Below are 14,265 nucleotides of genomic sequence, written 5' to 3'. Positions count from 1 at the left end.
CAGGGGAAACTTCACAAACATTACCTGCACAAACTTGGTGAGACGAGAATCCATCTGCATCAGTATTTCTTCCCATGCTTCACACATACATGTTAGTGACAAATTTATATACTATTAACAAGAAGGAAACAAAATATCAGAATAGTAAAAACAAACAAAAAAACCTATGTTAAATCAATGTGCTAAGTAATATATGCTTCTTCCTGCCAACTATCTCAAAGAAATCCAGAATTCACTTTCAATCATTTTCCACTCAGCCTGTGAAAGAGAAGACCACAGCTAATGCTTGATAACCACTTAACCAGCAAACATTCTGAAATTAAGTTTTTATCTGGTAAAACAGACATCCTCCAGCTTATATATATATATATATGCTTCATGTACACTGACTGTCAAAATGCTGGTTGAGTCAGCTATTCAATTTTCAAACAAAATCCTTAAAAAGACACCATCCAGAAATCTTTGACATGTCAGGGACTGTGGCAGACTGAAAGAGAAAAGCCACAGTTCTTTGTAGCTCCTCTATCCGGATGCAAACTCGGCCTCCCCAGTCCCTGAATCTGGGCTGGTCTTATATCGTGCTGTGACCAACACACAGCAGAAGGGACACCGAGTCCAAGGCCTCCAAAGGCTCTGCATGTTCCCACTTGCACTCCTGACACCCCTGCTGTGGCTGCCACTTCACGAACAAGCCTGGGCTAGCCTGCTGGGACATGTCACGTGGGGAGCCACCACTGCTGAGGGACACTCAGAACAGCCAGCTAGCCAATGATGCTTGACCAGGCTCGGCTGAGATGAGCTGAACCTGGCCCGGATCGACAGAACCTTCTAGCTGAACCCAGCCCAAACTCAGACTTGCGGAATCAGCTAATTTGGGGTGGGTTTTTACACATATGAGTGAACTGACATAATGGCTGTTTTCCATAATGCTCGATTTGCAGTAAGACTTTTAAAATTCCAAAATGTTATTTCACTTAGGGGAGTATTTTTAAAAGATCTGAACTACTTTTTTCTTTTCTGGTGGGAATAGATTTTCAATCAAATTCCTTTTTCTTGTTAACAGACATTATAAGATTATCGGAACAGACATTTATACCACAGACAGCTTTACAGAATGAAATTTGTAAGTCTTTTATTTATAGACTGTGAGAAACTTAAGAGTAAATATTCACATAAAACAAAGAAATACCTGTAAAAGTGCAGAAATGTGAGTAAACTTTCTAGCCATCCTAGTGACTTCAGGTAAGAAAGAGTACAGTAGATTGGTTTCAAGCTGTAAAATCAAAATAAAGTGAGTTACAATCACACACACACACACACACACACACACACACACACACACACACTTCTTTTAAAGATAAATCAGTCCCAGCTCTAAAAAAAAGAAATCCTACAATTTAAAGAGTTAAAGTCAAGGTCTAAGTATGTGTCAGAAAGACCATGTCTGAATTCTGCTATCTTTGAGCCTACTACTTTGAAGACTAACAGAACAGAACTTTAGGATTTTCTAATCTGACATGTTCACCTGTGCACAGATCAACCCTCTCTAGGTTTGCAGTGCCATCTCCAAAGCTAGATAAATACAATCTATTTTGTAACACTATTATGCTAAAATTAAGAAATGATTACAAATATACATAAAAAGTTTTTAAAGAACTATATGCTACTGATAAACACAAGTTACATTATCCATTACAATGAAATAAAAATCGTATCTTTAAAAAGCTATTATTTAACAAAATATCCATGCCAAACTTCAAAGAAATAGCAAATCTTTTTATTACAGCACCAAATGCAATTCTAGAAATCATATTTTCACAGAACCCAAAGCTGAAGCGCAAATGTGACCAACTATTCTGGGCAATTAGGAAGTTAAGAGCTCCCTGGTGCTCTGAATACAACAACAAATACTGGAAATCATCAGATAGAGTGCACAATGCATCTTTTTGTTCTATTTTTGCTTAGAATTTGTGCATCCTTAGGCTAAGCAGCAGGGTTATCTGGCATGAAAATCTAGGGAAGGGGCACCTGGCTCAGTTGGTAGAGCGCAACTCGATCTTGGGGTTGTGAGTTTGAGCTCTCTGTTGGGTATAGAGGTTACTTAAAAATAAAATCTTTAAAAAAAAAAAAAAGAAACACACACACACCTATCTAGGGAAGACTTTCTTAAAGTCAAGGCTATAACCTAAATACTCTATAGGAGCCCACATGGCTTCCATATAAACAGCACAGAGTACAAAGCTTTTCCCAACGTTAAATGATCATCTGACACAAGAGGCAACATGCTGGTGATGAGCACGGACTCTGGAGCCATACTGCCCAGCATCACTTCCATGTGAGTGATGTCGAGCAAGTTCTGCAGTTTCTACTTATCTATAAAATGGGGATAATAAGATTCAAATGAATTATACTAAACTACTCAGTACTTCGCACATATTAAACAACTGATCTGTATTAGTTTTTATTTGTATTAGGATCAGAGTCCCTTTTCTTTTTTTTTTTTTAGAATAATTTATTTATTTGACAGAGAGAGGGGACACAACCAGGGAAATAGCAGGGAGAGGGAAAAGCAGGCTCTCCCCTGAGCAGGGAGCCTGATGCAGGGCTCAATCTCAGGACCCTGAAGGACTTAAGCTGAAGGCAGATGCTTAACCAAAAGATCCACCCAGGTGCCCCTAGGATCAGAGTCCAAAGAACACACTTGATACAGGGGTGCCTAGGTGGCTTGGTCGGTTACATGTCTGACCCCTGGTTTCAGCTCAGGTCATGATCTCCTGGGTGGTGAGATGGGGTCCCATGACAGGCTTTGCGCTCCGCACAGAATCTGCTTGGGAGTCTCTCTCCCTCTCCCTCTCCCCCTGCTCATACTATCTCTTTCAAATAAATAAATCTTAAAAAAAAAAAAAATACTTGATACAAAGACAGACTGATATAGCAACCAATTATCATGGTCATTAATAAACTATCAAAACATTGTTTTTATGAAAACTATACTGGACTCTGGGAATAATGAAGTGTTCACTAGAGTAAGATTCTATACATGAGATTTAGAAGCTCCAAGTTTGTTTTTTTGCTTTGTTTTAATAACCATTAGAATCCAAAGATAAGAATAATAAAAACTATAAAACCTTAAAAAAATATATTTACTGAGGCACCCGGGTGGCTCAGTGTGTTAAAGTTTCTGCCTTAAGCTCAGGTCATGATCCCAGGATCCTGGGATCGAGCCCCCTATCTGGCTCTCTGCTCAGCAGAGACCCTGCCTCACCCCCAACTGCCTGCCTCTCTGCCTACTGTGATCTCTGTCGGTCAAATAAATAAATAAAATCTTTAAAAAATATATAGATCTTTACTGTCTGCAGCTACCAGGTTTTCACACTTACCTGGAAGTATGAGACCTCTGAAGCAGCGCCAGCAGAAACCTCTGTGACCACTGATAATGACTTCAAATCACTGGATAAACACAATGCAAGGCAAGTACCAACGATCTGTAAGACAATCAAATCCTCTGGTCCATTTAGTATCACTGCTAGTCTGCACGTGCTTACGATACAGGCAACAGAAACTAATGGAACTCTCCGAAGCAAAACACAAGCCTGACGCGTTCCACACGTTCAAGAGAGGGAAGATGTGTGTCCCCCCAGTCCACACCCCTCATGGACACACACCCCTCCATAAGGGGAACCAAATCAAGTGCTGGAGAGCCCACAATATTTCTCCCCCCTCAGAAATGGTGAGAATAGGACCGAAAAGCTGTGAAGACCAAAACTAAGCAACCAGCACAGATCTGGTGCTGAGTAGAAGAGTGCTTCTCATGATGTTCCTTCACGTTCCAGTCACAAACTGCAGCTCTCGCCCTGACTACAGGCTAGAAAGACACTGAGTCAGAATCAAGTGTATCCTGTATCAATCTTTTTGTTAAGAAAAAGTTGACTATTTCCACTAATAGTACCTGAGCTTCACAGATATCATTATCACCACTATTTTATCTTAGTAAGAAAATTATCCTAACTTTTTAAAAATGAATAACTCCATAAATTGAAAGTGAGAAAAAAAAAAAAACTAGTGCTTTTTCCACCCCCCTATAAATCAGTTAGCTGGTATATTCTAGGTGGTATAGTCTAAGAGAAATGATGTGAAAATTTTAAAGGAAAACATACCCCTGTGACTCGAGCAATTTTGAACATTCCATATGCATAAAGCTCAATAAATCCAGAGCTTCCTCCGAGGACAAGAATATTAAGCCTAATTAAAAGGAATGTAACAAGCTGAGGACAACAGAAAAGACCAAATTCTTAAACTAAGATATAAATTATTCTTGCTCTCAGATAATCTGCATGCTAAGGCTCCCCTGCAGGGAAACAAGCCCCAAACAAATTCACAAATACTCAATATTCAATCACATTGGGCTGCTTCTTTTTCTCAAAGAAACATAAATTTGCTGTCACCTAAAAAACATCAGTTTATAGTAAAATAAGAATACAGTATTTTAACAACTACTGTATTTATATACTCTAAATAACACAATCTTTTTTCCAGCTGAGCAAAGCGCCATCAGTGATATCATGGCTCTGATGCTAAATGCATTAAAAGGGCTTAAAAAATCTGGAATATTTAAATTTAAATTTTAGAAATTCTAGTAACATCTATCTTCCTTTACTTCATATTTAAAAGACTATACAACAAAAACAAGTAAATACTTCATATTTAAAAGACCATACAATAAAAACAAGTAAATAATAGACACTAATGTCTGTATATTATTCAGTGGTGTTTGTCAGCAGGGAAATAACATAACACATAAAGGAACTGCCCTTGAAACTCTGAACTCTGTCTCAAATACCAAACATCAATGTTAAGAAATTAGATTTGTTATTTAAGATATTGGCAAGATTTACCTGACGTCTCCCAAAAGCTTAATAATTTCATCAGAGTTTTCTTCACTAAAATATAAAAACAACTGGGTTACCTTTCAACTACATCTTTCAACTAATAAAAGATTCTTTTACCTGAAAACAAAAAAGACATATCTTACCTAAAAATTTTTGAGGTGTTGCTGTAACTAGAGAAAAACAGAGACTAGTGTAAAAAGCAGTAACAATATATTTTTCAAAACACATGAGAAAATCATCGCAATATTTAAAGGTAAAGGAAAGGGGCACTTGGGTGGCTCAGTGGGTTAAGTCTCTGCCTTTGGCTCAGGTCATAATCTCAGGGTCCTGGGATCCAGTCCCCCATGGGGCTCTCTGCTCAGCAGGGAGCCTGCTCCCCCCTCCCCGCCTGCCTCTCTGCCTACTTGTGCTCGCTCGCTCTATCAAATAAATCTTTTTTTAAAAAAATAAAGCTAAAGGAAAGAGAAATCTGCAACATGGATTCCAATAAAATTAAACTGATACATACTTTTTTGGCAGGGTGGGCAGTTTAGGTAAGAGAAGATTTGATTCATCCTCAGCATTATAAAAGGATGTTAGAACACTGAAAAGAAAAACAAAGAGGCATTACAAAAATACCAAAGATTTTGTCTTTCCATTAAAAAGTACTTTTTAAAAAATTGCCCAGTTTTATATATTATATATACATTATCAAGTAAACAGATGCCACACTTATTTTACTATTATAAAACAGTCATTGTAACAATCACAAACAACAAAGAGAAAAATAGGAAATTCTTCCTTTATGAGGGGCTTTGTTTCCGGGGGGAAAAAAACCCAGCCACTTTACTTAGAGGAAAAATACTAATCAACAATTTTCTCTATGTATTCAGTATGAGATTCTAAGAATTTAGAATTTTTCCTTTTTAAGATTTTGAGAGACAGAAAATGAGAGAGAGAGAACACATGAGCAGGAGGTGGTGGGGGGAGGGCAGAGGAAAAGGGGGTAACAGACTTGTCAATGAGCAAGGAGGCCAACATGGGGCTTGATCCCTGGACCTGAGCTGAAGGCAGACATTTACCCAACTGGGCCACCCAGGTGCCCCAAGAATTTATGATTTTTTTAACTCTGAGAACCAACACTAACATATATGAGTACCAAGGATGAATGGATTTTAAAGAATACTGCAGTTATTACCTCATTTAACTGTGGGTTCTATGGCTTACACGCATTTGGGATTTGACAACCTGACAGGTATCTAAGACGGCAACACGCATTCTGAAATAGTCTTGCTTGTTCCTGTTTCTCAATTCTACTTCCAAATAAGGGTGGTAATGAGTGAAAAGGTGAAAAAGTGGCAACTTGGCATGCATTTTTTTCCCATTTAAAACACAAACTAGGTGTCCTGAGAGATCCTGGAATCTCCACATTTTATTTCTCAACTATTGGCAGAAAGTGTATTAGGAATACACTTAGCAGGTACCTGGAATGGGACAGAAATGACACGGTATACTCTGCTCCTCTAAGCATTGACAAATTCACATGGCTACTTGCAACCCTGGATTATCTGATGATACATCAATTATAGATAAATGTTTTATCTATAGTGAATTTCAAACACCAGGTGAGATCCTTAGTATTCTTATTATAGACTCCTCCTTAGTTAATTTGAAATTAACTTAACACTTTATTAGAAAGGAAAAACTATTGGTAAGAAAATTATCACACTTCCTAAAAACAAACAAACAAGAAAACCTTTTATTTTCAGTATTAGCTAAACAAACTCATCCTTTAAGCCATCTTGACTGCAAACCTGGTATATGACTTGAATGCAGACTAAGGCAGTTATTTTCATGAGACCAGCAAGCTATCAGGACCACAGACACAGAAAGAGCTCATTCAGCATCAAAACAAAGCGCTCAGGGGTGCCTGGGTGGTCCATCTGCCTTCAGTTCAGGTCACGATCAGGGTCTTAGGATGGAGTCAAACATCAGTGGGGGGTCTCCTTCTCCATCTCCCTCAGCCCTTCCCCCTACTCGTGCTCACTCACTCTCTTTCTCAAATAAATGAAATCTTAAGACAAAAAAACAAAACAAAACAAAACAAAACCCCCAGAGTGCTTAACTTAGCACTTTCTATATTCTGAGGATATTTACTAAGATGCAAAAAAACCCCGAGCTCCAAAAGAAATTGGCGGCAAAAAGAACCTCAACTTGTTAATCAATGATTTTAATTTCTATTACTTGAAAGTACAAATCACTACCATAGGATCTCACTCATGTAGAATTTAAAAAAAAAAAATGCACAGGAAGGGAGGAAAAGAAAAAAAGGAGAAATAAGCAATAAAAAACTCTAAACAATAGAGAATAAACCGAGGGCTGATGGAGGGAGGCAGACAGGGGATGGGCTAAATGGGTGACGGGCATGAAGGTGGCCACTTGTGATGAGCACTGGGCACTGTATTTAAGTGACGAACCACTGAATTCTACTCCAGAAACCAATATTGCACTGCTAACTACCTAAAATTTAAGTTAAGGAAAAATAAATAAATAATAAAGTACAAATCACTGACATAACTACTAAAAGTAAAGAAAAATCTTAGCTTTTCAGGCATTATTGCTCCAATAAAGAAAAAAATAATTTTTTTTTTTTTTTCAGAAGAAAAAAAAACCTAACAAAGCATTACAAAATCTTATCTTGATAAACTGAAAATCCAAAGTGAAATGCAGTGTGCCCAGGCTCAATACTCAGATCCTCCCAAGGGTCTGTTTTAGTCCCGGCAAGTGCACAACTGTCCACTGTGGCTGCTGGAGTTCCTCCTTCTACTCCTTTACCTGCTTTCTGCAGTCACTTCCATCCAATGCATACAAGACACTGGGGCCTCCACAGAGAAGGAGTGCAAGCTTTCAGGTTTCTCTACATCGCACAGAACAATTTTCTTGGTGTCAGCAAGAGCAAACGCCAAAACTGAAACAAGAAGAGACGATCAGGACAAATTACTGTAAACATTCGAGAAAACAAAATGGCTATTTCACTTCTTGCCCGGTTTTACTATTTTAAATGCATCATAATCACAGAAATTACTTAACCTAAAAATCCTTCCTTCCAATAACATTTTTAAATACAGAAAGATATCTTTACATGTACTTACGCTGTTATCCAAGCTTATTTTCAAAGGCTTAAAGTCTTGTGAGTGACCTACTACTTCCTAGTGTACTGTACTTAATGTCTTATGCATCTCACACATCAAAGCCTCTGGATTGGAGCCCTGCTTCCCAGAAGAAGACACAGAATAGGTCTCAACAGACAAACAACAATATCCTATCACCAAGAGACGCTGGTCTAGTGAACAAGCCTAAAATGTTAAGAAGCGATTCCATCTGCTTGGTTCTTAGAAGGCTTAGTGTCCCCTTCTGTCTCTAACCCTTAATGGGAAACGAGACTATCAAATGCTGATGAGGCTTCCTCCTTTCACTGTGGCTGAATTATCTAGTATAGTTTCTCCACATATGTCACTAATATCTTCCTAACACATCAAATTTAAGAATTTCTAAGTAGGGAGCTATGCATTTCACAGTACATCAAGACACACAGTTTTACAAGATGTGAGGCAATCCACATCTCCTCTTCCTCAAACAATTTAAGGCAATCTTGAAATAATCATTGCTTAAAAAACCTTATTTCACTGTCCAAAAACACAAGGCATATTTTTTAATGATTAAAAACTTCATCTGGTTAGGGATGAATAGTGCAAGATCTCATGATGTTACTTATAAAAGTCCTCTAATTTTACACATATGCTCCCCCTTTTTTTTTACTAAAAGAACGAGAGCTGAACAAAATGAATATGAACAGGTAGTTGAGGCTTTCAGCATGTTTTTCCCTACTCATTTATATTTACCAGGAAAAAAACAGGCAATAAGGAGTACATATCATTTTACAAAAATGATTCAGCTTTTTTTTCTCAAAGCACCAATGATAAGAGATGAATTTCAACCTGTGTAATTTATAGCATTTTACTGTACTGACTCTATGTGTACAGCAGCTCAAATTATGACTGCCATTGTAAAAACAACAGGTGGAAGCAGAGTTCAGTCGTCAAAGCTGTAAGAAGCTACAAAATAAACATTAGAGGAGAAGGAGGAAGGGATGGGGTCAGAGCTGATAGTCCTTCAGGTGAGCTAAGCAGTCATGCTAAGAGAATATTTATGAGCCACACATTTAATGCTAATGTACATTTTGGGGAGAAAAGACCACAATGGTACTGAACGGACTAGTGAATGTAGCTGGAGCTTGGGCTATCATGGAAGGACAAGATAGTGTCAAGAGCAAAGCCTAAGTATTTTGCACATTCCATCAGATTTGATTTTAGCTTTACCTTTGCCAAGAAGTCAAATTTCATTTTAGAGAACAACACAGCAAAATTAACCTCATCTCTATGAAAACACTTTAAAGCTTCCAAAAAGCAAAGTTTCCAAACTGATATTTAGTAAGTGTATTTAGTATACTTACTAAGATATTTAGTAATAAATAAACTATATTTAGTAAGTAATAAGAATATAGTAAGAACAATACATTCTTTCTAGAAATAAGCTTTCTTTACAAAAGACTTTTTGGGGGAATAATAATAACAACAACGTATTTTCAAAGATTCTTATATTACGTTTGCCATCTGGTCTCCATGCCAGACAGGTAACTTCCTTTCCTGTATTTTCATTGGGTGGAAAACTCCAAACTCGATGAAAACTTGCAAGTCGATGAAGTAAAACCTAAGACAAAACAGATACAACGGCAAAAAATAAAAAACCCATTTCCAAAACTGAAATAAACCTAGATCATCACAATAAGATCTTTAAAAATAATCGCAAGCATAATGCTGAGAATTCTTTAAGACTGATGATTCACAGACCTGTACCCCTGAAACAAATAACACATTATATGTTACTAAAAATAAATAAATAATCTCAAAGCATAATATTTAGCTATCAGAAGAAATGAGAAGACAACAAGGTCTGAATGAACTGAAGGTATATTCAAAGTGATGGGTGAAACAAGACCTATTTAACTCTGTACTCTATACACCACTTTTCTATCTTCAATGTCAACAAGAGACATAGTTCTTAGAAAGAAATGAGGTTGTCGAAGAAGATCACAACAGAGAAAGAAACAAGGAACATAAACAGCACTAGAAAACTAGCTGTAATAGTCAAATAACACCAAACTTGAAATCAGACACCCTGGGATGGAATTCAGCTGGCTATAGATCTTGGACAAGTCACTTAGTCATTCTAAATTTCCACTTCCACAAGGGAAAATTCCCAGAGCTCTTTCTTGCCCCCAGAGCTCTTTCTGACTCAAAACAAAAACTGTGCCTACTTCATCCTCTATACAACCATGGAAAATAAGAAATGGTATGTACCCCGACAGAGCCTCCACACCTTCTCAGGTCCCCACACTCACAGCTTCACCTCTCCTGCCCTTAGCTCACAGCACTCTTCACTCCTGGTCCATCAGACCCCACAGGAAGCCAGGAATCCCACGGATTCCTTCATTCCCTAGACACACTGCTCTTTTCTGAGCCCGTCTCTGCCATTTCTTACTTCCAAAACCTTTCCTCTGCGCCCTCTGAAATTCATGGTCAGGTATCATCATGATGCTCGTATCTTCCTTCTCTTCTCTGAAATCTGCTTCTCACCCTAGGACACCACTTTCCAGAGAATTCTCAGCTGATAGCCGTTCTGCGTCCCATGTTCTCCATTCTACTGGGCCAGGAGATAAAGTAAGTTTCCTCCCTGATCCCTGATGCCATTTCTGGATAACTTTTCTTCTCTAAAATCCTCTAACTCTGAATTATATCCAATCACACCATTCCACCCACTCCCCCTAATTGCCATTCCCTAAAGACCCCTAGGCATTCCCCTCATTCCTGGAAGATAAAGACGCCTGTCCTGTTCACTCATGCTTTCCAACACTATTCGTCACCATTCTTGAGGATTTCAAGACCCACAATGTCCTGACTTTTCAGTTCTCAATTACCTTTCTTCCAACAACCATGTCTTTTACTCACCTCAGCCAATCCCAGAGTCATGCTCTGACCTCATCCTTCTAGTTACAAGCACTGCCATGTCTCAAACCTCCCACCTTCCATCAGTGCCTCTACCCTTCTAGCTCATCCCTACTAATACCTGACTTCACTCTTCAACCTCACCAAGTCCTACAATCCATGGATTCCACCTATTCACTGTCCCTCACTGACACATACCCCCATTTCCATACGTAATCATATTAGAATCCAAGGATCATTACCATCGCGCCTCTGACATGTAACTTTAACTCCCTTGGATCTCTCTGGCTATGTCTCATTTGCAAAATAACAACCCTAGTGAAACCCAACCATGTCTACACTCACCCAGTCAAACAGAACAACAGAGACACAACCGTGCTCACTACAGTCTCTCAAAGTACAAGACCACTAACCTCCCATGGCTCTTAACACCAACCAGCAATCTCACTACAAGTTTCCCTAGTCTGCCTGCCTCGTCAGCTTCCCATACCCCTCCTTTCTCCTCAAACTTCCCGTATTTTCTTCGCCATCCTCACTCCTGGACACCACTCTTTCTTCTTCACTGAGGAAACAGAAACAAGTGCCTATTACATCTACACATCTAGTTGCACCGATGCCCCATTCTCTCCCTTCCATCTTGCTGCTGCGGCTCTCCTCTCCAGAGCATGAAGAGTTCCAAGGCCCAATGGCAAAGGTGAGGGACCAGGAGACATCCGAGAGGGCCTCGAAAAAGGAGACCTCAGTGCCTGGTGAGAAGCTATTAGTAGTCAGCACAGCGACGCAGCTTTGCGGATGCTAAGTATTGCTTACCACCTGGTGTCCAAGCCTGTCTGCACACAACACCACTCTCACCTGGCCAGGTAATTCCTAGGAAACCTGCCTGAAGGCCAAAGGGGGAAAGATGCGGAGCTGAAGGTTTCCTCCCAAAAATGGTTGCCAGGTAACCAGGGACTCTCCAGAGAAAAGTAGATGCAGCGGGTATACTTGATGAAGCCTAGTGTGGTACGAACTGGAACCCCTAAGTGACACCACTCATGTACACTCCATCAGGAACCCAAGGAAGCATCACTCCCTTCCTAAATTTAAAGGTATTTTCAGGAGGAGGTGGTGATCCCCTCCACAGTGGGGAACTTGGACAAGAGATTCTCGATTTTTTAACCCGTTCTCTGTGGCAGCTGCTTGTATGCACATTCGCAGCTCAGGTCTGAGAGGAACTCAGCTTCCTTCTGCTACGGAACCCTAAGCAAATTCAGGGCAGGGTCTGTGGATCTACGATGTCTAGTTGATGAGTGACACATTATGGGCTTTTAAAAAGCCCATCTAACAAATGACTAAAGGAGACCGGGGAACGCAGGACTGAGTGTGCTGTGTGAAAACTATTGTTTTCGCCATGAAATAGGGGAAATGGGCACACAGATGATCCTTCCCGTAGATGCTCCCTTCTACTTTCACCTAAGGTTTACAGCTGCTTGGAGAGGAAGGGGGCGGGGTCCACAGGCGGCCCAGCAAGTCCACAAAAAGGGAAACTGAGGCTGGGCCAGGCTGCAACGCGCTTGCTGTCGGGTCGGGCTCACTCACCTCGCCCGCCGTGTTGGCCAAAGCGATGAGATCCCGCTTGGGTGACCAGACCAGGAAAATTATCTCCTGCGGCAGCTGCTTCTCTCCCACCACCCGGAAGGACGGGAAACAGGTCGGAAAACGCAACATGGGGGCGACCCTGCAATGACACCACAGTCGGAGACCGGCAGGGGCCGGAGACCGCCCTGCTCCCGGCCCTCCCCGGAGAGCTCGGCCCCCGGTGGTACCTGTGAGACCCCTCTCCGCGGTCCACGCAATCCCAGCGGCCTCACCCACCCTCCACCTCCTTCGCGCCGGAGCCTCAGCGCTGCCCCGCAGCTGCGCGCTGCAGGCACTTCCGGCGCCCGGACTTCCTCGCGAGAGGACCTGGCGGCGGGGGCGCGCGGGGCGGGGGCGCGCGGGGCGGGGGCGCGCGGGGCGGGGGCGCGCGGGGCGGGGGCGCGCGGGTGTTCCCGGGGCCGCAGGAACGCCTGCAGGTGAGGCGTGCTCCCCACGTGTGTTCGCGCGTTCGTTGGCCGGGTCCGTTGTCCCGGAAAGCTGCTAGAGGGTCGGTGGGCGGGCATAGGGTTGAGGGTGAGTCCTCAGAGACCGCGAGGAGGAAAAGGAAGGGAAACATTAGGTCCTGATCGGCTGGAGCGTCCCTGGACAGTCTCTAAACAGTTAGTTAACAGTCCCAAGGCGCTCAGTAGAATCACCTGAAGACATTTATTTTCTAAACCCTAACCCTAACCCAGGCAGCACCGTAGATCAATGAAAAGATAACTGATAAGGAATGCGACCCAGTACCAACTCTTCTAGGTGAGTCTGGTTGGCAGCCAAGGTGGAAGGGCTCTACCTAAAACCCCTGAGTAGTCAAATACCTTGATTATCCCATTAAGCCTCAACAACTCATTGGTGGTAGTAGTCCCCGCCCCCCTTAATAAATGAGGGCTGTGGGCTCCCGCAGGGCTTATCCTACAGCTGTCTGAGATCTACCAGGAAAAAGAATCTGAAAGAATTTGGGCTACACAAACGCACAGGGCATGGGCTCTGCCCTAAAAGGCTTACAATTCGGCCTACCAACAAGCAAGATACTGCTTTATACGGACAAATTTAAAATGTTAGCAGGTGCAAAAGTTCACACAAGTTATGACCCCGGTTAAGAGAACGTGACCATATCCTGTGATTCTTGAACTTAAAATCTATGGTAGAAAACCATCTACCTTTCACTTATTTAAAGGAGAAATAAATGGTAGAATCTTCGAGTTTAACAAAACCCATCTTCTTGCACTCTATCTGGATCTAGCCCCGGGGAAGTAGGTGTCAGAGGTAGACCCATTCATTCACAAGCATATTTTCGAGGCACTATTTTGTGGCAGTGTTCTTACCTGATGCCTACCCTGCTCTCCTCTTTAGAGATAGGCTTTTCCCCTTGCCTTTGCTGCAAACAATTTAGCATGACTCCCAAATTCTTCCAGAGGCAATATTTCTAAGGTGAGAATGCACTTACCTTTGTTATTCATGAAATGCATTTTCAGGCATTATTTAATGTTTTGGGGTGGCAGTAATGGATAATCTGGATGCTGGAGTTGGGGGAGGCAATATCCACCCACCTAACATTCTTACAGAAATGGAATGCCCATTTCCTCATATAACACAGGAAGACTGTTAATAGGTACTACCTAGGGGTGCCTGGGTGGCTCAGTTTGTTAAGCAGCTGCCTTCGGCTCAAGTCATGATCCCAGGGTCCTGGAATCAAGTCCCGCATCGGGCTC

General features: G+C 41.3%; 1 protein-coding gene across 1 annotated transcript in view; it reads right to left on the bottom strand.

The window, feature by feature from the left end:
* Positions 1–12,852, bottom strand: part of ANAPC4 (anaphase promoting complex subunit 4) — a 36,692-nt gene extending 23,840 nt beyond the window's left edge. The window contains exons 1-11 of the mRNA XM_059381972.1: positions 12,739–12,852; positions 12,512–12,650; positions 9,533–9,638; positions 7,704–7,836; positions 5,398–5,472; positions 5,033–5,059; positions 4,896–4,940; positions 4,158–4,242; positions 3,381–3,485; positions 1,190–1,273; positions 25–111 (exon numbers count right to left, since the gene is read on the bottom strand). Coding sequence (XP_059237955.1) covers positions 25–111; positions 1,190–1,273; positions 3,381–3,485; positions 4,158–4,242; positions 4,896–4,940; positions 5,033–5,059; positions 5,398–5,472; positions 7,704–7,836; positions 9,533–9,638; positions 12,512–12,640 — 876 coding nt within the window. The 5' untranslated portion in view covers positions 12,641–12,650; positions 12,739–12,852. The remainder of the gene's footprint in view (positions 1–24; positions 112–1,189; positions 1,274–3,380; positions 3,486–4,157; positions 4,243–4,895; positions 4,941–5,032; positions 5,060–5,397; positions 5,473–7,703; positions 7,837–9,532; positions 9,639–12,511; positions 12,651–12,738) is intronic.
* Between the last annotated feature and the right edge of the window lie 1,413 nt (positions 12,853–14,265).

The sequence above is a fragment of the Mustela nigripes genome, chromosome 1, assembly GCF_022355385.1.
Source record: "Mustela nigripes isolate SB6536 chromosome 1, MUSNIG.SB6536, whole genome shotgun sequence".
Lineage (NCBI taxonomy): Eukaryota > Metazoa > Chordata > Mammalia > Carnivora > Mustelidae > Mustela > Mustela nigripes.
This window is presented reverse-complemented; position numbering and strand designations above follow the sequence as displayed.